General features: G+C 34.7%; 1 protein-coding gene across 7 annotated transcripts in view; it reads right to left on the reverse strand.

Annotated features, from left to right (window-relative positions):
• VRK2 (VRK serine/threonine kinase 2) overlaps positions 1–24,729 on the reverse strand; it is a 103,990-nt gene that overhangs the window by 22,678 nt on the left and 56,583 nt on the right. For all 7 annotated transcript variants that reach the window (XM_035272514.3, XM_078349290.1, XM_002757737.7 and 4 more), the window contains exons 8-10: positions 13,880–14,012; positions 4,860–4,980; positions 1,803–1,861 (exon numbers count right to left, since the gene is read on the reverse strand). In XM_035272514.3, coding sequence (XP_035128405.3) covers positions 1,803–1,861; positions 4,860–4,980; positions 13,880–14,012 — 313 coding nt within the window. The remainder of the gene's footprint in view (positions 1–1,802; positions 1,862–4,859; positions 4,981–13,879; positions 14,013–24,729) is intronic.

The raw sequence follows: 24,729 nt of genomic DNA on the forward strand, positions 1-24,729 counted from the left end.
TGCATTTTATAAATAATAGTATGGACTCAATAAAATGGTTTGTAGTGGAAAAAAAAAACTGGGCATGCCTCCCATCTAGATTATTCATCTGACTCAAATCTTAACTCTAACAATAGAGTATGATAGAATATACACTGATCCACAAGCATTTGGCTTGAACAATTCAGGGCATCTGGGCTTTCTCTTCTAATCCTAAACTGAGCAGGTCCTTTCTCTGCAGGAGTGACAAGAAAGGTAAAAGAGATAAATTTAAATGACATCTTCCCATCTTTCTTTCTTTCTGTCCAGTTGACTAAAACATAAACTGTACGACTTGGTAAAAATAACAATAAGGGCTAGACACGGTGGCTCCACACCTGTAATCTCAGCACTTTGGGAGGCTGAGGCGGGTGGATCATGAGGTCAGAAGTTTGAGGTTTGAGAACAGCCTGGCCAATATGGTAACCCTGTCTCCACTAAAAATACAAAAATTAGCCGAGTGTGGCGGCATGGCACATGCCTGTAGTCCTAGCTACTCAGTTAGCTGAGGCAGAAGAATCGTTTGAACTCAGGAGGCAGAGGTTGCAGTGAGCCAAGTTCTTGTCACTGCACTCCAGCCTGGGCTAAAGAGTGAAACTCCATTGCAAAAAAAAAAAAAAAAAAAATCCAGTAAGAATATTAGCCAAAAAGAGGTATTGCCATTTTGACCAAGTTATTCACAGTTATGAAAACAAATATTTCATCTTCTAACCCATTTCCCCAATAAGGATCTCTCTTGCATGGCTCCCTCAATCAGAAGAAAAGTTCTAAAGAAAGGGGGAAAGCATAGGACTTGCAAAATGTAGGAGGGATGTAGAAAGAAGAATTCTTTCCTCTCCTACACAAATGAAAATTTTGGTTTCTAGTGAAAGGCTGTGAATATAAATTTAAGATGACTTAACTCTCTACTTTTCAACCAGATGAAAACAGATGCTATTTGACCTTAGCTAGAGAGGACGGCATACATATCTACTTTCAGAAGTCAGCCCAAAAGCTAACTTTGAGATTGCCCAATGTAAACGGAAAACAAGATTCACTCTGATTATCTGTCTCTGAGAAAAAAGCAAGCCTGATAGTGGGCACTGGCTTTTTCTTTTAAGACAGTCTAACTCAGTTGTTAAATCAGTGTTGAATAATGTGTTGTGTATGCACATAAAAATGACAGGAATGTGAGTAATTCCTAGTTGACTTGCTATTTTATATTGATAACACTGTCAATTAAAAATTCTAAAAAGTTCTATACTAACTTGAAAGAGAAAACCATTTATGAAGTATACCTCCAAATCCCAAAATCAAATGCCTTTGCTAATAAAAAATTTTCTTTGCTGGCAGTTCAGTCAGCATAATTCAGGTCCAAACAGCATTCAAGTGTTTAATGATTTGGTTTTTTAAATGACTGATGAAAAGCAGTTTTTCCTTAGGTCAACTTTATCTTCTTTCAACAATAGATAGAGGAAAAGTTTTAACTCTAGAAATACCAGATACGGTTGACTATTAAACCCGTGCATGATTCTCACAATAGATATCTTAAAAAAGAGAGAGAGAGAAATGCACTAAGCAAAGCCTAAAACTCCACCTAAGTATCTTCTGAGGTTCTTGTGTTCTAATGTTAAAGATGATCTAAACACTGCGTTCTTTAGCAACCTATTTGCAATTTGAAGAGTTTCCTCCTTTCCACCCTGATGGGAATAGGAGCTGGTGTGTTAAGCAAAAGCTACCAAATGAGAGCAACAAATGTGGTGACCTGTAAATCTTAAGAAAGTAAAAGTTACTATTTGACTTACAGCAACTGCTTCCAGAAGGAGCCCATTTAAGCACTGACTCAGGGAGCTCATCCAACAGACTAAAACAAAATAAAGTAATGCACAATGAATATGTTTTCAACCCTGTGACTACTTTGAATAGAAAACAAAACCCTAATTTTGGTGTTGGTAGGTCACCAAAATTGTGATTTTCAATGCTTTTTTTTTTGGTTACCCAGCTATAATAGGAAAGTAAGCAGAAGTAGGGGAGAACCCTCAATGCCCATAAACTAATTTTATATCAGTAACCTAGACTAACATAGGGCCAGGAAGGTGTGGTCCCTTTTCTTACCCACCATAAGGGTCACAGCCAACATTCCTGTAACAAAAGGCAGGTTATCAGGAGAAAGTATAACAAACTTATTTAATCAGTTTTATATGACACGGAAGACTTCAGAAATGAAGATCCAAAGACCCAAAGAAGTCTATCTTTATGCTTAGGTTTGATGAAGAATAGACAGCTGTGTAGAAATGTGATTGGACAAAGGGTATGATCTAATAGTACTGAAGTGCGGTGGGGGGACCCAGTAAGTCTGTCCATATTCTTCTTGATGTGTGTAGCATTTACTCCTCCTGGGGATGGGGCAGGACCCCTTTGTAATGAGGGTCTTCAAGGGAGAAGGAAGAGGATGGCCGTTTCTACAGTAACGGGGGGTTCTAGTTTCTGTAACCTACTTTGGGGAAGAGGAATTCTGGTTTCTATGACTCTCTTCTGGAGAGGAGAAGGGATGAGACAAGAGGGCAGGAGGTCAGAAAGAGGCCATCCAACAGACTAAAACAGTCTCTTTCAGTTCAAAGGTTCTCAGTATGCCAAAGCACCCCACTTTGGGGTACTGTTTTCTAAGTCCCAATACTGAACAAGGCAGAATTATAGGAATTATAATATAAATGCTTTAACTCAAAGTTTATATATGCAGAAACACAGAAGTAGTAATATTTATCATGATTTTTTTTTCTCAAAAACAACAATAAAAAATTCATGCAAACACTGTATCTGAAGTTTCAGGATTATTTTTTTCCTTAGGCATTTACCACTGGAGAGAAGTTAATTATTATATATGTGCATTGTTCTCCACTGGGCAAAGTTTTATGCTATCCCATAATTAAACAGGTTTGCAGGATGCTCAATTGTTAAGTGTAATGCAAATATTCCAAAATTAAAAAAATCTGAAATCTGAAACACTTCTGGTCCCAAGCATTTCAAGTAAGAAATACTCAACCTGTAAAAACATTCAACTAAAATTATTTATATGTGTGAGTGACTCACAACCTCTGGCATAGGCAGAATAACAATACACACATTTATCCAGAATCACACTATGTCAGGAAAATAAAAGGAATACAGGAGATACAGTGTCTTGGTTGAATATACAATCCCACTCTTAGGGGAATTTCAGTGTCATACCTTCTCAGCAAGTTGAATGAATTATGACTATGTACTATATATAGTATATATATTATATAAATTTATATCGATTAAATTATATAAATTGTATAAATTACATAAATGTACTATACATAAATTATAATTATGTACTATAACAAGTTTGAAAATGTCTATGGTTTATCTGAATTATAAACTTCATAGTATGATATTGGCTTTACAAGTCTATAGACTTACATTATTAATCAAGTCAAAATGAAGATATTAACATATATGAGTCTCCAAAATGTAAATAAAAGTTATGCTTGATTTATTAGCATATTTTATTATTTTACATGACATCCTATTATACACAAATATACATAAGTATATTCATTATGGAGACCTACAATGAATATATATATATGCATATTGATAAAAAACTAAAACAAGTCATACTAGTCTTATTTAAATAAAAACATATAATCATTAAAATTAAAATGCTAGTTTTTAAAAAATAATATTACTTTATTATATTACTCTAATTAGGTAAACTGGTTTGGAAAATTAAATACCAAAACTGTTTATATATGCCCATCATGGTGTTTTGACTTGACCCATATTTCAAAAATGTTACATGAGAATATGGACACATCAATCACTGCAGTAAATAACTGATTTAGTTCTAATATGGACTTACATAAATGTATTAGTTTTGGGTAAGGGACTAGGATGATCAAGATTCCAAGTGGAGGAATATTTCTATACTATATGTCAGTATTTACAAATGTAATATGTATTTTTCTGAATCTGCTGGCTAATCTTTCTCATTATTAAGAACAGATGCCACACTGAATTCAAAGAGATTTCTATGAATCAGCTAATTTTTCCCTAGCTTTGTACTCTTCTGTTGTGATTGTCCTACTTAAAACTTAGCTTAGCTGATGCTTTGCTATCTGTGGATAACTACTGGTGAGCATATCTTGGTATATAATGAAAAACTGGCTATTCTGTGCTCTCTACAATTGACTTTTTCTTAGGCCTGATCAGTGCGAGAACTGCACAACAGTAAAACACCCTGTTCTTAGTCTGACCTAATTCTTATGCTAACTGAATCCAGGTAATAAAAACTGAATGTAGAATATTAAAAATGTTTTTGTGGCTATAAGATTATCTCATATAAATAGCTCATGTAAAAACTGTTTCTTCTTTGAGAAACAAAACATATTCCCTCAAAGATAGAAATAAGAGGTACGTTGCTTTCACTTGAAAAATATAAGCCCTATTTGTCCCATTTCACACTGCTATTTTACACAGTTAATATCAATCATACCAAGCTCAGACTACTTCAACATACTTGCACAATGTTAATTTAAAATACTCTTCCTTGAAAAGACTACCACCTAAAATCTAAGCTTTGGAAAATACCACATAAAGAAACAGCTATTTCACTTTATATTTTGCACTGTAATTCAAGTACATGCCTTTTTATAATGTTAACTTAATGGATTTTATGTGTTAGTTGTTTGGTTTTTTTAAACATATTTTTCAAACTAAAGAAATTTGCCTTGGTTGTCATGTTGGGTGAATGCCAATCTTCTCTGTGTTGTTAGCTCCCTTTAATGTATCCCTTCAGACCTGCTGCAGTATATGATGAAATACTTGAAAATTTGTACTTTGTTTTAGCAGTCTGCACAGCCACAGGGTCCTTCAGGTTCTGATCCCAGGGAAGTTTCCCACACAACCACCGCAGCATGCAGTAGCCAAGGATCTCAACGTCACTTCGTCTGGACAGGGCTAGAGGAGTAAGCATTAGAGAGAAAGATGAGGGATAAGCAAGTCATTGAGAAATGGAGAAATCTTTGGGTGATCTACTACTGATGAAATATGAAAAAGCCAAATGGGCAAAGTGTTTTGTTTGTTCAGCTGGAATAAAACTTAAACGCCCAAGCATTTGGCCCCAATCCACAGACAGGCAGCGACTGGATGCTGTTGAAAGTAAGGGTCAGTTGCCTCACCTCCTCCAACTTCATCTTTCCTTAGTCTGGCTTGTCACATGAACTTGATCCCCATGGCCTCTGACATGATCCAGACAACCCATAACCCGGCACCAACACTTTCTCAAAGAGCCAAGCAGTAAAACAAAGAAATAAATGTCTGCAGCTAAATTGCTAACATATGTTCCAGGAAGTCCATAGGGTCTGCGTTGGTCATGCAGAGACCCTCTGAGTGCAGACTAAACACTGATGGCCTTTCCTGTTCCACCCATACTAGCAGCATTTGAAATTGGAAGAATATGACAAAACTGCCATCTAGTGTGCAGTATTAAAAAACAGGTCTGTCTCAAGATTTTTCAATCACATGAAAATATAATAAAAATATGTCTACTGCTTTGGATATAGGGTTCTACAATTTTATAAATACTATTTATGGATATAAGCAGCAGCAAGCTAAAATTCTGGTCCTGTATCTATATTAAAGTGAGGCAATGGCATTGGAGGCAGCGGGGAGAGGTGGTGGGGAGTAGATTCTGAAGCCAAACAGAGGCTTTCAAAATTTAATATAAGATGGTTTTCCATAAAAAATACATTAAAAGCACATTTACAGGCCCTTGAAAATATCATTTATATCAAGCTATTAAATGCTGTAGACTAATTTCATAATTTAACATATATTTGTAAGTGCCTTATATGAGAAGATGGACAATGAAACCTAGGAAACATCAAACATAACTGAACTTATTAACAAACCACTGAAATAATGATTCAAACATTAGCAAATACCCATAAAATAAACCCATTTTATAGTCATTCAAAATTGTTATAAAACAACAGGCTTATACTTACATTTCTATCATTACTCCAATGTTCATCTGTGTAGGGATACATAATCTCCTAAGAGTAGTAGGTGGCTGTTAAAACTGCTGTAAACAGGTATCCTATTTTATTATCCTTTATGAAATAAACTCTGTAAAGTTACTCAGTGAACTTAGTTTTTAATTTGAAAAGTCATCTACTAAGAACAATGAGGCCACCACATCATAACTACTTTTGGTTACCATGTATAAGTTATTATAAAAGCAGAAGACATGATTAGCTCTTACACTGGATCTTAACTGCTATTAGCGTATTGGATTACTAAAGGCCCTTCAATCTAGCAGAATGCTACAGTCCCAGGGGTGCCATTTACTTTCCGCACAAGCTTCAACAATGTCCTAACGCAAGACCTGGCTTTCATATTAAAATAACAACACAATCTCTACCACACTGTTCTGTAGTGATTTCTTCAGTAATAAATCTCCCATTAATAATGGAATGGTTCCATTTGTACAGATGTGTTCACAAGTCCCTTTTCCATTATGGCAATTCCCGATTACCATTACTTAAAAAAATTCATATCCTCTAATTTTCAAAAAATGATATTCTGGCACCTGTTTGGATGATATAAGCTACACACAAGAGGCCCTTTGAGGAAAAATAATCAGAATTAAAGTAGATTGAACCTTCCTAGCCATTTCCCCCTACCCCTCAACTGAGGGATTAATTGATATGAAGCTGTAAGTAATGACAAGTCATTTAGATTTCTGAAGTCAATCTTTCATAAACTGATCTTCATTTGAAACAGCCCTTTGAGAGTTAACTTTACTTCACTATTATAGTTTGGTCTTACCTAATTAAAATACATGATCACATTTTTCAATCTTTTATTTTCTTTTTTGTATATATATATTAACAACTATGGTTAGGTAAACATTTTACCACTGTTTCTGATAAGTCCTACATAAATACATGTAGTGATAAAAAGAACATCTAATAGTCACCCTTTCCTTTGAAGGGTGAGGGACTAAAAATGTTTATGAGTATATACCTCTATCTGAAATTCCCTCTCAGAAATACAAATTGAGAAGTCTGACTTGTTTGGTGAAGTTAAAATCTTAGACTTTCCCAATGATTGTCTTCTTTCCATCTACTGTACACAGGAGTAATTTTAATACCTGTTAAATTAATTAAAAACAAATATTCTAGACAATATTAGAATCTATGTGTGCTTGTATAATTTACACAAAGAATTGATTATAGTCAGAGACTATTAATGTCTAACTATAAAAAAATCTTTTTTTAATTTGAAAGTTGCTTCTTTAATTATACAATTTTTAAACTCATTTTAAAACATGTTAAGTGAAGCAGTAAATAGAGAGAGCTCCGGACTAGGAATGAGATCCAATTCTAGCCCTGCCACTAACATTTTACATTTTCAGCTTTAAAATCAGATGATACTGTGCAATGTATTTCTTTTTCATATACTTTCATTCATTTGAATAGAAAATACGTTATGCATTATTTTGTTTCTGAGTCACGTATTTGCACAATTTATTGTAATAAACAGGGTTCTTCAATGGCATTTGGTAATTAATATGATTATTGACAATACATTTTCATATAGATGTCATAAAATGAAATGTTTACTTATTATTACTTGAAAGTGTAATGAGATTTAGTTATTTCTTTCTCAAGTTAGTTTCTAAATATTATTTATTAATAGCATCTAACTTACATTGAACTTACTAATATGGAGCAATATACATCACTCTTGTTGAAAGCCTGTGGTATTCTCAATTGTTCAACATTTCTAAATTATCAAGTATTGCCAAAGTAAAAACAATTATAAAGATACAAGCACAAGTGGGGATGTAAATTCTATTTAACTAGAAATAAAATTTTAGAAATGGCTGAGAATAGAATGCATAATTAAAAACAATTGATGTGTTTTATGTAGAGCTGCTACTGTGCCTGGCACTCTACCTGCTTTTTATTATTTCATCTAATCTTTCAAACAATTTAAAATAAGTATTATTAGCTCTAATGACAACAATATGGAGTCTCAGATAGGTTAAATAATTTGCTCAATATCACAGAGCAAAAATTAACAGAGCTCAGCACTGATATCCAAGTCTTTGAGAAACCAAAGCGTGTGCTCAATCTAATAATTACTTTGCTGTTGGGCACAGTAGCTCATGCCTGTAATCCCAGCACTTTGGGAGGCTGAGGTGGGCAGCACTTTGGGAGGCTGGGGAGGTCAAGAGTTCAAGACCATCCTGGCCAACATGGTGAAACCCCATCTCTACTAAAAATACAAAAATTAGCCAGGCATGGTGGCACACACCTGTAATCCCAGCTACTTGGGAGGCCGAGGCAGGAGAATTGCTTGAACCCAGGAGGCGAAGGTTGCAGTGAGCTGAGACTATACCATTGCACTCCAGTCTGGGCTACAGAGCAAGACTCCATCTCAAAAATAATAATAATATTATTATTATTATTACTTTGCCTCCATCACTAGTTTTAATATCACTCAAACAACATTACATACACAACTTCCACAGTGAGGGAGGTGTTTGAAGCAGGCATGTAAACTTACAGCAATAAGACATTCTGATACAAATATAGTTGTTTTGGCAAGGAATAAATAAGTGGAAGAGCCTGAGATCTAAGCTGCATCACTGATGAAATTGTTTCTTTCATGAAACAACTTATTTCAATACAATACAGAAGGATGTCTAGTTAAAATATTTATTTATAAAGTGATAAATGGACCTTTCAAACTGGTATAAGAACAACAGATACGTTAGCTTAGTGAACTCGTCTATAGTCTAAAGACAAACTGGAATAAAATTAACTGGCCCAATTCACCAAATGGACTGAAAGAGGAATTGGAGAAAAAGAAAAGTCTAAGTGTTAATTCCAAGATTAATCTCCTTACTTGCCTTAAGTTTTCTGTTTAGTTTTATTTCTTATATGGAGTAACACTATGGAGTATGAAAACAGCTAGGTTTAGTAGGAAATAATAAAGTGAACTTGAAAATTTCTCCATCAAGCAGAGTTCAAATGCCCAAAATATTAATATATGTGCTAAGACAGTAAGAAAGCAGAAAACATGTGAATAAGATGCTCACCTGGCAAAGTGAATAGTGACTATCTGCAGAACAAATTTAAAGTTTATTCTTAGTTTTCCAAGTGGTAACCTATGTAACTCAGTATTTTGTCAATTCTGATGTGTAAAGATCCAGAATATTTTATAGTGATCATGACTTACTGTAATTTTGAAAAGGATATTAGGAAATACTAGGATGCAATGTGTCCTATTTCAGATAAAATATTAAACCTAGGCCTCTCTTAGTTTTTCAGTACCTTTTAAATTTTAAGCCCCCGTTTTTTTGTGTGTGAAACTTAGGAAAAGTCACTCAATAGAGCAAATGAATCTTAGACTTGGCCAATGTGTATTCTTAACCTGACCAAAAGGCCAAGATATCTATCAAGACTTTAAAAGTCATGTTTAAATGTAAAAACTGGGTATTTGCCATAGAGAAGGAATAGATTACACTACTGTTTATTTATATATTAACCAAAGATAATTTATAGCAGTCAAATTTATATCAAAGAAGAAATCAACAGTATATTATTCTGTTTAATAACAGATCTAAAAGGGCATATTAATATTTTGATGATCCTTAATATTTTATAATTGGAAAATTAATTCACTTTTTGGAATTATTGCTTAAGAATATAAGTATTGTATAAACCACGTCATTTCCTCGAGTTTGTTAGCATGAAAATACATTCTCAGTTTATTTCACATATATTTTGTAAGTTGGAGTGTTAGATTACAGTGAAATGAAACCATGCAAGAAATAACACAAGACTTGGATTTCACATACCATAGCAATTGGCAAAAATTAAAAAAAGGTATGCAATGTATTTATTTCTTTGACACTGAATGTATTAGGTAAACAAATGGACATTTAAAATACAATTTAGATATCCTATTATATGGTCATCAAAGATGTCAAATTAAGATAGGTATTATAGACTCAATGCACAGGTCTGAAGTATTTAAAAAAATCTCAATATGTTAAATGCAGTATATCTCTAGAGAAATTAGTTATTGACTGCATGCTTCAGTGAGTAGAAAAATCTACAAAAATCTATACCACACATTGACTCAAATATTGCTTTTTAACATTACGAAGAAAGTAACAAATTTTAAAATAGTATATTTGACACAGATATAATTCTCTTTAATTATCAGGCAATAAGCCCAACTATGTCAATGTTTATACATGTTAGTTTTTATGAATAATAAAAAATTAATAATAGAAGAAATAAGCCCAACATATGTTATTCTAATTTTATACTAAATGAAGCACTTTAGCCACTTAGAAAATACCTTTAGGTCATTCAAGAGAATTGAGTTTGGAAGAATAACCACAATTTTTAAAAAAATACAGATACGCAGATGTATAGGAGTTCTAGGAATAGTTATTCGTTCATTCATCCATCTGTCCATCCATTCTCTATACATCTCCATGCATATCTTTTGGTTTGTAATAATAGCTATTTTTTCCCCTTTAAACTACCCTCCTTTTATGTAATTTGAATTAGAAAATGCTTAGATGAAATGGCTGATTGGCAGCTTATACAAGTTCCTTCATTATAAAAACTCAATCCATAGAAAAATGAGATTTAGCTTCAGTTTCTTAATAACCTGCTACAAAAAGTAGCACAGAACAGATGGTCTGATTAGTCTAACAGTAGTGTCCATTGAGTGGCTAAGTCGTAAGCCAGTTTTACATTGAAGCTTGAGTATTTCTCTTCAGGTCTCTTGGCCTGACCAGATACAGATAGACCTGACACTTGGCTAATGCTTTGGCACCTAGAAATTCTATATCCTAGTAATAATTTTGTTTTGCTCTTTATACTTTATTTTGCACTATTTTTCCTCAGTATTTATTTGACCTCATAGTTGGACTGAAAAACAGATTTTTCTGAGATTAAACTACATAGTGACTGTATTGAAAGTAAACACATGAATATTTATGAATCTGACCTGCATTTTCCTATAAGCTTTATGGCACTGTTTATTCTGGTTTCTAGATATAGCTAAATGATTATTTATTTTCTAATAAAATCCTCAACTGAAATGTTTTACTTTGGAAAATTAAATGTAAAACATAGGAGTAAACATATTCAAACATTTGAGGATATCAAATTTTCCATTTTATATCACAGACTAAAACTTCACATTAAAATGTCAGCAAATATATATATGGGTGTATATATGTGCACATATGTGCATATATATGTAATGTGTATATCTATATCTACATATATATATCAATATGCCTAGAATTTTAGTGTAAATTCTAATCCTAAATGCATTTAAAATGCATTAAGAAAATCTATTTTATAGGAATCTGGTGGAACCCTTGATAAAAATGAATATCCATTCTATCATATAACTTTTCAGCAAATCCCAAAAATACTTAATGTAGTTTCTTCTCTGAATATACCTCCCAGGGATGTAATATCATCTTTCTGTGATCATTCTTAGTTGTCTTCTCCCCAAAGACTGAGGGTGGTGAAATCTCACCAACATATTCAACGTGTATTAAGATTTTGGAATAAAAATATAAGTAGACTAAAAAATAAAAATGTCTTCAAATCTTTCAAGAGGACAACACAATGAAAATGACACCCTAAACCATGAAATTAATTGAAAAGGTCTTTCAGATTTACCACAGTCCAAACATTGACCATACCAACACCTAACAACTCTGCTCCTCCTTCCACAATCACAGTGGTTTCTTAGCAATTCTAATACTCCAAACTAGATCACAGCAGTATTAGAGCTACCAGTTGAAAAAATAACTCAAACATAAGTTGGTATCATTATTAATATAACTGGACCAATGCTTAAGAACCTGTATGATGAATTTCCAGTTATACCATTATCAAAAAAGTACTTACTGTTTTTAAAAATTCCATTAAATATAATAGAATAAATCTAGCAAAGATGAGAAACAAAATCCACTGATAGTGAAAGAACTTTAGACTGGAAAAAAAAAACCACTAAGAGCATTTAATTCTTACATTTCTTATTCAATTCTCATATTTCCTAATGTAAGATACGCCCCATATTATCTTTAAATGCTCACTAATTTATTAACAATGTGAGTACTGAAAAATCATACAACACTACAAAATTTCTGACTGATCATTACTTTTCTAACCAAACTATACTTAAAAAATATAGTCATTTATTTTACTCTGATCAGGAATAAAAAGCTAATTTCCATTTCAGAAAATGCCGCCTATGAATCTTTCTGAAACGAAGAAGGTATACTTGTTTTACTTTTTCGTTGTCCTACCTTAAGCCACTATGGGTTCTAACAGTCTGCAAAATGATCAGGACCCTCTACATTACATGGTCAATGGTCCTTTTAACAGAAATGGCAATAATACACAGTTGTTTTCACCAACTAAAACTTGTTAGAAAGTATCAGTTTAGGGTAACAGTTCAACAACCATTAAGAAGTGCAAATATCTAATTGACTTTTAGTGAAAATGTGGTCCTTTCAAAGTTGTTTAAAAATTATTTGATTGGTTTAGCATATTTGAAAATACTTTTATAAACAAAGTTTACAAAGAATATAATTTTGAAAGCCAAAGTTTTTCAATCATTACCATTTTTTCACTCGCATAACATTAGAATTGACTTTTTGTCTTGCTGACAGAGCAACTAAGAAAGTACAGTTGCATTGACCATATTGATTGTGAACAAAGCAACCATCAGTGGGACTCGGCACCATATATTTTCAATATTGACCTCCTACTTCCTTTTCCATGGCTTTCTGGGTCGGCTATTGGATTTGGACTGCAGTGTAATAAACAGCTAAGGTTTAATTAATGGTAAATGAATACAAGACATAGGTTATGACTTTAACTAATTAGGGAATTGTTGAATTAAGTCTGCCTTGGAATGCAAGGCAGTACAATCAATATCCAATAAAAGGACTATGTATGTAATTTACCTGCAAATGTGTTTCCAATACCATCAAAATGAGTTTAAATAAGTAAGATATATGAAAGGCGACTGGGAGAGATTTCCACAAATTAACACTTTATAGTTTCAGAAAAGTTATCCTTATTGTTGAGAAATGATATCTTCTAAAGCTTTGGTAAAGGTACAATGGAAAAACAGGAATAATTGTTCACATGTGCACCTTTTTTTTTTCCTGAGACAAGGCCTTGCACTGTTGCCCAAGTTGGAGAGCAGAGGCATGATTATGGCTCACTGCAGCCTCAACCTCCTAGGCTCAAGCAATCCTCCTCCCACTTCAGTCTCACGAGCAGCTGCGACCACAGGCAAGTGTTACCCCTTTTGTATTTTTTTTTTGTAGAGATGGGGTTTCACCATGTTGCCCAAACCTGGTCTTTAACTCCTGGCTCAAGCGATCTTCCTGCCTCAGCCTCCCAAAGCGCTGGGATTATAGGCATGAGCCACTGTGCCTGGCCCATGCACAACTTTACCAAATCTGTAATATACACTTCAGTATAAATATTCAGTGCTGACCTCCAAGTCTAACCTATACGAACTAGTGGTTTTCTGGCTAAAATGAGCATCATGTTCTGCTTATTTGACACATTTTTGCTCCTTCATCACTTGTCATAGTCTATATTTCTTTCCACTGTTAGAAGAAATATTCATTGGCATAACAGGAATTCACTACTTTTGATAAAAGTCTCACCAGTGCTCTTATGTTTCAAACTGACTATGCAAAGGTCATTTCATGCAGCCTCATTACCCTTGACTCTAATCATTCTTCTGAAATAAAAATTAAAAAAAGAAAAAAGAAACCCACCTACTCCCCTGTGGGCATCCAAGCTGGTAAACTCCATTGTCCCATTATGGCCTTTTCTAGGATTTTCCTGATACTGTTTGTGGTTCCCATTGGGACAATATCTGTAGGAAAGTCCATAATCTGCAAGATAAACCTGGAAGACAAGCGCAGAAGAATGAATAATGCCTTTGTCCTCTGAAAATATAACCTTTATAATTAAGTCTTAAGAAACTGATAGGTTAAGAACAGCCTCACATCTACATTTTATTAAACCAAATGGTGCCTTAGGATAAAATATGTACAACTGGGAGCCATAACACATTTCCAACTTAAATTCTTTCTTCATCATTGGCATATCTTATTTCTGAGTTGACTTAGATTTTTAATCTTTTTATTTTGCTCCTAAATTCCCTTCCCTCCAGGTGGGCATCTAGACATCATAAACCACAATATGTCTTTTTATCTATATTCACACAGTTGAGGAAGCTTTGCTTTTTCCTGAAACCCCTCCCTGAAACATAAAACTATTTCAAGCAGGAAGAGGAGATAAGAGCAAACATTCTAAAAGTATAAACTTGATTCTTGAACATCGGTTTGAACTGCACAGGTTCACTTACACGTGGATTTTCTGCTGCTTCTGCCATACCTGAGATGGCAAGACCAACCCCTCCCTCCTCAGTGTACTCAACATGAAGATGATGAAGACCTTCATGATGATCTAATTCCACTTAATAAACAGTAAACATATTTTCTTTTTCTTTTCATATTTTTAAGTTTCTTTTCTTTAGCTTTCAGAATACAGTATGTATAATACATATAACTATAAAATAGGTATTATTCGAGTGTTTATGTTATCAGGAAGGCTTTCTGGAAAACAGCAGACTATTTGTAAAGTTTTTGAAAAGTCAAAAATTAAAATTATGCAAATTTCTGACTGTTCGGGAGAGTGGGGGTCAGCACCCTTAACCCTGGCATGTCATAGGTCAACTGTAAACCTAATGTTATGAGTCTCCATTAACAGGAAACATAATGATAGTGAAGAGACTGTAAGAGGTAATTACTCAACCAAAACACAAAAAAACACCATCATGTTATCATCTGTATTTATGAATGGAACATGGATGCGGAACTTTTGACCTTTCACACGAATCCATATCATCACTGTTACCTTTCAATGTCAGTTAGGATTGCACACAGGGCCTCCAAACAGAATACAGATTGTTAAAAGTCAGATGGCAATTCAAGTGAATTTACCTCAGATTACTTTTGGAGGGAGAAGAAAGGGGGAGAAGTAGTTTTACAGACAGAGCATACATTGAATGGAGAAGTGTTTTGACTAGACATTTACTGTGACGTGTAGTCAGAAAATAGCAGTTTCCAACTATGATTACCATTCCCCCTCCCCAGAAAAAGAAAGCAGTTTCAACTTTGAAAATGTATCATTTCACGTACATTTCTCTAAAATTAAAGGATTTAGGCAGTGTTTCATAATGCAGCTTCAAGACAATAGAGTATTTACAATATTATCTGCACTTAAAATAGATCTATTAAAAGGAAAGTCTGCATTTGAATTTTAGTTTCTTTAAGTTTTTGGTTTTAGGATAGACTCAGTAAGAGATATTTTAAACTTTAAAATATAAACAGCACAGAGATGTGTTGGAGTAACTTGCAAGGCTGTCTGAAAACAAATATTTCACTTTGTCTCTCTCTCCCACAGATGCTGTTTCTTAACATGGCCTCAGAAGTAATTGATCTCTCTGCCCTAACTCAACTAGACACCTCAGGATCAAATATGGAACAGGTTGCTTGCTTTCACTGTTTCTGATGCATTTCTGTCTTTATATCAAGAACTACACAGGCTTCACATTACAAAGCAGATATCCCAAAATGGGACATATTGATAATTATACAAATGGTATTGTATTTTAATACACTAGTTTACTATTTTGAAAAAGGAGCTACTAAGAAGTTTTTTATGTACTCACCAGCACAAAGAAATAAGACTTAAATTTTATGAGGTGCCTACCATGTGCCAAGCAGTATGCTAAGTACCTTACATCCACTGATCCTTTAAGTCCCATTATCTCCATTTTATTTATATGGAACAGAAGTTTAGTGAGGTTATGGGGCTTGTGTAGTAAAATGAAGTCAGGTATCTATGGCAATTCTGACTCTAGAGCTTTTATTCTCAATCACTGTCAAAGGGAAATAGTACCAGACAAGTTAAAAACATAAGAAAGATTTCATTCAAATCTATTGCAATAGGAGAGAGGCGAGTGTAATAGGGAAGAGAGTTTGAACCAAACTTCAATGAAACAAAAGGTAAAAGTTTTAAAAAGCACTGGAGTGACATAGTAGAAAAGTACCAGAGGATGTTATAGTGAGGCTGGTCAATGTGATCATGCTATCTACACTTGCCAATTGGTGCTAAGGCTCCTACCTCCCACAATGACTAATATCCTGCAAAAGAATGACCATCTTGGGTTATACAACTGGCAGGTGGATGACAGAAAACTTAATACCTCAAAGGGAAAGAAAAGAATTTACAGTTTCAAGTATTCTTAAGTTAATGCTCTAAGAAAGAGAGGTCAGGGGCCTGCAGTCAGGAAGAAGCCTATCAAGTGGTGTCAAGCTAAGGGGAATATTAAGGCTATCTTTGTTATCACTAAGCTACAGTCCTCTGGGTTGTGCTAGGTTGCTCAAACTTTGAAGGGCAGTATAGGATTTACATTTAATATAAAGATAAAAACCTGGCCAGTCATCGTAGCTCGTGCCTGTAATCCCACCACTTTGGGAGGCCAAAGTGGGCAGATCACTTGAGATCAGGAGTTTGAGACAAGCCTGCCCATCATGGTGAAACCCTGTCTCTACTAAAAATGCAAAAATTAGCCAGGTGTGGTGGCACACATCTGTAATCTGAGCTACTGGGGAGGCTGAAGCAGGAGAATCACTTGAACCCAGAAGGCAGAGACTGAGTGAGCCAAGATTGTGCCACTGCATTCCAGCCTGGGCAACAGAGCAAGATTCTGTCTCATAAAAAAAAAAAAGAAAAAAGAAAAGAAAAAAGCTAACAATACAACAAAGAAGATATACATTAGCTATCTGCTATTTCGTCCATGAGTATTTCAGACCTAAAAACAATTTAGAACATGCATCAGTACAACCTTGAGGAGCATGATTTCTAAGAAAGTAATCCCTCCAACAACACCACTTGCTGTTTTCCAACCAATGAGAAATGTCATGGTAGTCTTAATAGGAAGTTATAGGTAGGATTCAAATAATCACTAAAAGCAATTGAACAAAACAATAGAGTTAAGACTCCTTTAGCAAATGAACAACCATCCATCCCTACTCTCAACCTTTATATACACCTTTTTTTCCTAGTTTGGACTTTTATCCACCAGCTTAGCATAGGGTTCAAAATATTTTAAAGAATATAAATATCCTTCAGAAAATTCTAGAAAATATTCTCTAAGATTCTCATAAAAGTTTCGCCACCAGTATATGTTAATATATTTTTAAAATATAGATTATGGGGCACTACCAAAGAGATCTAAGAGTGACTGTTTTTGGTGAGTAGAAACTATATGTAAGAAGTCAAGTCAATAATCTGTCCCAAATAATCAAAATGCTGACAAATTAATTTGACTTGTTGGGGCTCAGAAAATAATATTCCAAACGAAGGCACCTTGGCATGCTAAGAACTTTGAATGAAAGGAAACTGAAAGGCCTCAGAAACAAGCCTCAGAACCAAGGTCTCTGTACTTCTGCTCCCAGTTTCTACCATCCTCTTTCTTTCGGGAAGCAGTAGGAGGGGCTCTCTCTGAACTTCCATCATCTGATTAAGGGAAGTTCCTCCAGAAGAAATGCAACTGTCTTAAAACTCCTTCCCTAGGAATCTCATCAAATAACCAGAAAAGATTAGTCACCAAAGAAAAGACTAAAAGTCATAACCACACCCAGACAGGTTTTTCTTCTATTCTTCTGAGGGTAGTTCCGAGAGATTACCTAAGAGACAACTTGTGTTCATAGTAGAGTTCTACCCCTCAGCTTCCCACAATTTGCTGTAATGTCCCCCAGAGCTCAGTACAACTTTGTCCTAGGCCAACAGTCTGTTGTTTGGGCTCATTCATTTCCCTCAAAAGTCATGTGCTTCTAAAACTGCATGTACTTCCCCACTTCCTTCTTCCATATGAAGAGGGTATTTAAACCTCAACCATCTGGACCTTCTTTGAGTCTCATATTTTCAGGACTCCTGTGTCCATGTACACGATAAATTTGTAGGCTTTTTTTCCTGTTACTATACTGTCAGGTCATTCAGTGACCCTTCGGGGGAGTGGAAGAAAAGTTTCCTATCCGTCCTTACAGACTACAATTAGGTCACACTGAGAGTTCTACTAAAATAACTTGCTAGAGATACACAGTCTAAAATTCTGCTAAAACAAAGAAGGTGTGGGGGAGGGGAATCTAGAAAATATTATCAAATAAGGAAAGGAAGGGAAGAAATGAAGTAATATTTTTTGAGGTTCTACTATCTAATAATCATTGGACAAAGTACTTTTCTCAAATTATTTCACTGAATCCAGACAACCACATTCACCCTGATAGCACTGGTTTTATTTTACATATGAATAAGAAAGCTGAGCATCCCAGCAGTTAACTAACTTGTCCAAGTCATAGAGCTAGTAAAGGATGAAAGCAGGACTTGAATCCTGGCCTATAAGACTTCCAAATTCCGTTATCTTTTTAAAAAATACAATATAGAATTAAGAGTTCTGTCAACTCTGAAATTATGTTGAAGTAAAAAATGAGTTTATGCAGAACTAAATCTACAGTAGGGGTCACAGTCTTGGTCCTATTTTTATACACCCTAAAGCTAAGAATAATTTTTACATTTTTACAGAATTGTAAAGGGAAAGAAAAAGAGAAGAAAATGCAACAGAGAACCATATGTGACCCACAGAACTCATAAAAGCCTAAAATATTTGCTATCTGGCTCTTTACAGAAAAAGTTGCCAACCTCTAATCTAAAATAAAACTTGTTTCAGTTCAACTTTTTAAAAATATATTACCCATTTTTTCTATTAAATCAAAAACAACTGGCTAATATTTTTCATTTTAATACAAATATACATAGTACCCCTAGTTTTAAACAAGCCTGTCTAGAAAACTCAAGATTTACACCAGAATCGGGTAGGTGTGATTATTTGTATTATAATAAAACTGGCCATAGGAATATATAAATAGTTACTCCCTAATGCATTTATTTTTATTTTTTAATATAGAGATGGGGGTCTCACTTTGTTGTCCAGGCTGGTCTTGAACTTCTGGGCTCAAGCAATCCTCTTGCGTAAGCCTCCCAAAGTGCTGCTTTATAGGCATGAGCTAGTGTACCCAGCCTCCCTAATGTATTTCAAATGACTTTCCTTTTATGCACTTTTTCTGAATGTAGCAATCATTTCCCTTCTCCATGAGTACACGGGACAGCCCTACCTGCTTCCCTTTGCCTTGACACAGAGATTTTTCTATTATACTGTATTGACTCTCACATGGTACTCATTCTTCTCACCTTTCTTATTTTTTAAAAAAAATTTTGTGAGGTAAATAGGGAAGATGGGTGTTATTGACATTTAATAGATGAAAAATAATATATTCCCAAACAATGCAAGCCACCCCACACTAAGTCCAGCCTGTACAAGGGTTTTGTTATTTCAGTGAACTTCCCAACCCCTCCAATAAACACATAATATGAACTAATGCTTTTATGGGCTTTCAATTTTGATATTTTGTGATTTAAATGGTAGTGTTAAAGCCACTGAGGTGTGATCCCACCAAGAAAGACATGGCCCTTCACTTATGAGGAGTGCAATAGGCTGACACTCACAAGGGGCAGGGCCACTGGGACCTACCACAGCATGTGCACCACGGCTACACTCTTCTTGAGCAACTGATCATAGAGTTTGTGACCATTTCTACATAGGTGGAGTCTTTCTTAATGGGCAATCTTTGCTCTGAAGCTCCCCAATGTCTGGAGGGGGCACAGAGATTCTGTCAGATCTGCATCATGTCTGAAGCTCTCCCTCCTCAATTCTGCCTCTTGTTCCCTTTCCTTTCACAAGTGGTCAGATCAACATCCCACTCTGAAATCCTTCCTTGCTTAATCCTGCTTCCTCCCCTTTTATCTTTCATGGGCATTAGATTCCTGCCTCCAAAAAGCCCTTGCCCTCCTAATTCTATCTCAGTTTCAGCCTCCCTGAGAACTCCATTCTTGGCAAACAAGTAGGGAAATTGAAGAGAAATAAAAAACTACCATATAATAATACAAGCCACAAATTTGCATGAAAATATAGTAGCATCTGTGATACTACATACATGTTTTAACAGATATGAATGATTCTTATGAATATAAACATGCTGCAGCTTCATTCCATGCTTCATTCCCTTTTCGTCATATAGTGATTTTTGTGAATATGCATTTAATTTATTATGAAGATTTTTGCATTATGGTATCTTGTTGAAAAAACAGGAGTATGTTATGCTCTATTGAAATGACATAAATGATTGCTTTTTGTTTTAAAAAAATCATTTAAAGTTGCTGAATACATGTATATACATGTTCTTCCCAATTTATGACACAGGGGTCAATAAATCACAGCCTCAAGAATGGAATGAAGATGAAAGACAAATTAGCCTTTAAGTATGATCATGAAAAACACAAGTTTCATATACTAAGCAGCCCATCTAGAAAATCACCTTCCTATTTCACCTGGCTAGATTTGTATACGGGTATGCCATATTCTCAAGTTCTGCACTTAGTTAAGCCTGTACTTTCAGTTTTCTTTGCTTCCTAATGCTTGTAGGTGTTTACACTGCTTTATTTTTCCAGATGGATGGATAAAGCTAATGACTAAAAAGAACCTTGTGATTTTGTGGGCAATAGAATAAGACCCCATCTCAAAATAAAAACAAACTGTGTGTGTGTGTGTGTGTGTGTGTGTGTAAAGAACCCTGTTGAGTTGCAAGAGAAAGGCCTTTATATGTAGATCCTGTATGGTTTGGCTGGATCTCCACCCAAAATCTCATCTTGAATTGTAAACGGAATTGTAATCCTCATGTGTTAAGAGATGGGCCTCCTGGGAAGTGATTAGATCGTGGGGTAGTTACCCCATGCTGTTCTTGTGATAGTGAGTTATCGTGAAATCTTACGGTTTTATAAGGGGCTTTTCTCCCTTTTGCTTGGCACTTCTCTCTCCTGCCACCATGTGAAGAACATATTTGCTTCCCCTTCTGCCATGATAATAAGTTTCCTGGGGCCTCCCCAGCCATGCAGAACTGTGAGTCAATTAAACCTCTTTTCTTTATAAGTTATCCAGTCTTGGGTATTTTCTTTTTTCACAGCAGCATGAGAATGGACTAATACAGATCCTTTTGAGCACAAGGCAATTTACTGGGTTTTCACCTTGTCCACATGAATTTGCTATTTTAACAATGTACAAAGTTTTTTAGCTTTTTTAAATTTAGGCTTTGGCTCCACTTTTAAAGGCTGTAGGCTCCTAGGAGTTGAGGGACCAGGATAATGTTGTATATACATTTTTGTATCCATAACAGCACCTACTCTAAGGCCTTCTGCACAGTTGGTTTGAATAAATTTTTATTGATTTAATAATTAGACAAACTGAACTAAATTTTTTTAAGATACCTGAGTGCCAAACTTAACAGATACCTGAGTGCCAAGCATAATAAACAGGAAATGTGTACACTTCAAAAAAGAAAGAGAAAAATGAATGTTTACTTATTGAATATATGCTGTCAGAGTATTAAATGCTTTACATAAGTCAAATCATTTAATCTTCATAACCCTAAGAAGTTATTTTAAGATCTTTTGAGAATGAGAAAAAAGAATTAATAAGGCTAGGTGATCTATGTAAAACAAATAAATTCTAGTAACTGGCAAAGCTGAGACTTGAATCTCAATTAGTCTGACCAGAAGTTCTCAGATATTTTCCTTATGCCCCATATAGAAGAAAGGGAGATGGCATAAGCACCTCTACAGGCCTAGAGGTAACGTGTACTCTGACAGAAGCATAAAATCTATGAAATTTTACAGCAAGGAAAGGTTATCTCTAATAGGGAGACTCAGAGAAAGAAGCAACATTTAAGTTGGGTCTTAATTATCTATTAATCAATAGAAAAAGAGAGAGTTAGGAGGAAGGGGAGATCTGGTAAGAAAATGATTCAATCACTTTTGTACCAAAAGCAAACTGGCTGACTGGTGACTAACATCCTAATCCAACTAGTTCCTGGTTTGTCCATTTATGGAGGACTGAGTGACAGAGTAATGGTTGATGCAAAAAAGTAAAGGATGTCCTTCCTAACAAGGGTAAAATCTCCTGCTTTCCTGCTTCTCACGCAGCCAAGAACCCTGAGTAGCAAGCAGCCAGACCAGCTCAAATGGAAACATTTCTCAATGCTTGATACCAGGTTGATATAAGAGATAGGAGAATATAAGCTGAAGTAAGGGGGAAAGACATTTGGAGCTGGCAGAGAAAGAAGCATGACACCAATGTGAACAAATGTCATTGTCCACTGGGATGTGACCATGCATCGTATCACATTTGTTCACTATTTTATGTCCACCATGAAGATTCATGAGAGAATAGATGCATATACAGCTCTCAGAATGAGGTCACTTATGAAGAACAATATTAAGTAAACTAATTTTTTCTGTTGTACAATACCTTATTATAATTTGGACAATTTTGTACAATTAAATCTTTTTAATTAGCACACCTTGCTGCAATGAGAAATGTGTCCATTAAGCTCTCCTAATGAGAGACTGATGAAAATTATACTAGGAAGAAAGTCACTATTCATGACTTTTAAAAATGACAAGCTAGACAACACTTTTTACACTCTATAAATTGTTCCAGAAAATACCATGTGCATAGAGTGAAGACCTTGAAACTGAATGGATTGTTCAGTTCACAGGAAACTAAAAAATGCCAGTTACTTTACAGTATGAACAGCATTGTAGTTAACTGGTTTACAAATAAATAAAAGGTCTTCAACCAGTAAAAAAGAAAAACCTATTGGGAAGATTATATGCATATATTCAGCAACTTTAAAGACTTTTCTTTAAAACAAAAAGCCAACATTTATCTTATTGGAATAGGAAATGATATTTTCCTATTTTTCCAAAAGATACCATAATGCAAAAATCTTCAAAATAAATTACATGCACACTTATAAAAACCACTATATGACCAAAGTGAAGCAGCCACATGTTTATGTTCACAAGAATCACTCATACCTGTTAAAACATGGATGTAGCCTCACAGATGCTACTGTTTTGATGCAAATTTGTGTTTTGTATTATTGCACGAGAAAGTAGCACCCAAGTACTAAAAAGTACTACTTTTTGTATTATCATACAAGAAAGTACTTTTTTGTTTGGTAAGAAAATGATTCTTATAGTACTTTTTTGTTTCTCCTCAATTTCCCTACCTTGTTTGCTAATAATAAAACCCCACAAATGATAATAGTGCTTTATCACAATTCAGTCTAGACGAAGTAACACAACCTTAAAGAGGTGCTAGCTTACTTTCAAATATGAAGTTTATTAGAATAAGCATGAAGATAATAGTTTTCAAAACTGTAGTTTTATTGAGTTGTAAAAAGCCATTTCTGTTTTCTGATGGAAGCAACATGTGCTTATTCTTAAAAATAATCTGCTTTGTATGTTGGATCTTTTTTTCCTCCTAGAACTTATAACTATCTACTCATATTTCCAAACTGAAAATTTTATCATTTTGTATTTACTGAGTGAAAGACTTAATGACATGCTCATGAGGTCATTATACTGAAAAACCACCAGAAAAGCTGTGCCTTTATTATTACTTCATTCCATCTATTGCCCCATCAGGACCAAGACTATGACTGCCTTTAATACTGCCATAGATTCAAGTATCAAAATAAAACCTTAAGGTATATATAGTAATATTCTAAATGACTGTAGCATTTTGACATCATGATCTCCTTTTCTATTCTAACCTGGGTCTTTTAGCAAAACATCAAAGCTGTTGGATTAAATAGGACTGTGACTTAATAGGCTTTCCAGAAATTTGGGGAAAATTCACTCAGTAATTCATAGGCTAGCAGTTGCCTCTTTACTAAAAATACTTTCACCTATTATAGAAAATCTTTCTAATTACAGTCTATTTCTAACTTGTCCTTTTGACACAAGTTCTCAAGGATTATAAGAAAAAAGCCTATGATACTCTCAATTTCCAACCTAACAAGACATATAACCCGTGTTTGTACATTAACGAAATAAAAAAAGCAATGGGAGAGGGGAATCTGGATTGCAGCTACTTAATGGTCTTTCTCTTTGTCTGATTGAAATCTGAACCTAATCAAGACTTTTCAGTATATCAGTAAGTATTATCAGAGCCTAGTATATCTGTAAACGGTAGACACTGGCAAAATGGTAGCTGATATAATTCGACTGTCATTGTTATATTACAAAAAGGTTCATCGTATGTAGGCTGTGTCTACATAAAACACAACTATCCAGCATTGGAAGTAGCCTATCTGCGTTACACTAACTACACATTCCATTAAATTCAAAGACAGTATTTGAGGTCTCCAGCAATAGCCCTGCTGGAGCTACCTGCATAGCCCCTTGGAGTTCTATGGTTTTTAACACCCACTATAAAAGGGTACCTTTTAATCAGTTTAATTTACACAGTTCAAGGAGTAATTCAAAATTCAGAAATGCCACTTTCCCACACTCCCACAACACCTATACCTAGCATTTTGTGAAGCAGGATACTCAAATATTTTGGTCATAAACTGCTATTTGGTCATGTATG

Source organism: Callithrix jacchus, chromosome 14 (genome assembly GCF_049354715.1).
Source record: "Callithrix jacchus isolate 240 chromosome 14, calJac240_pri, whole genome shotgun sequence".
Taxonomy (NCBI): Eukaryota; Metazoa; Chordata; class Mammalia; order Primates; family Cebidae; genus Callithrix; species Callithrix jacchus.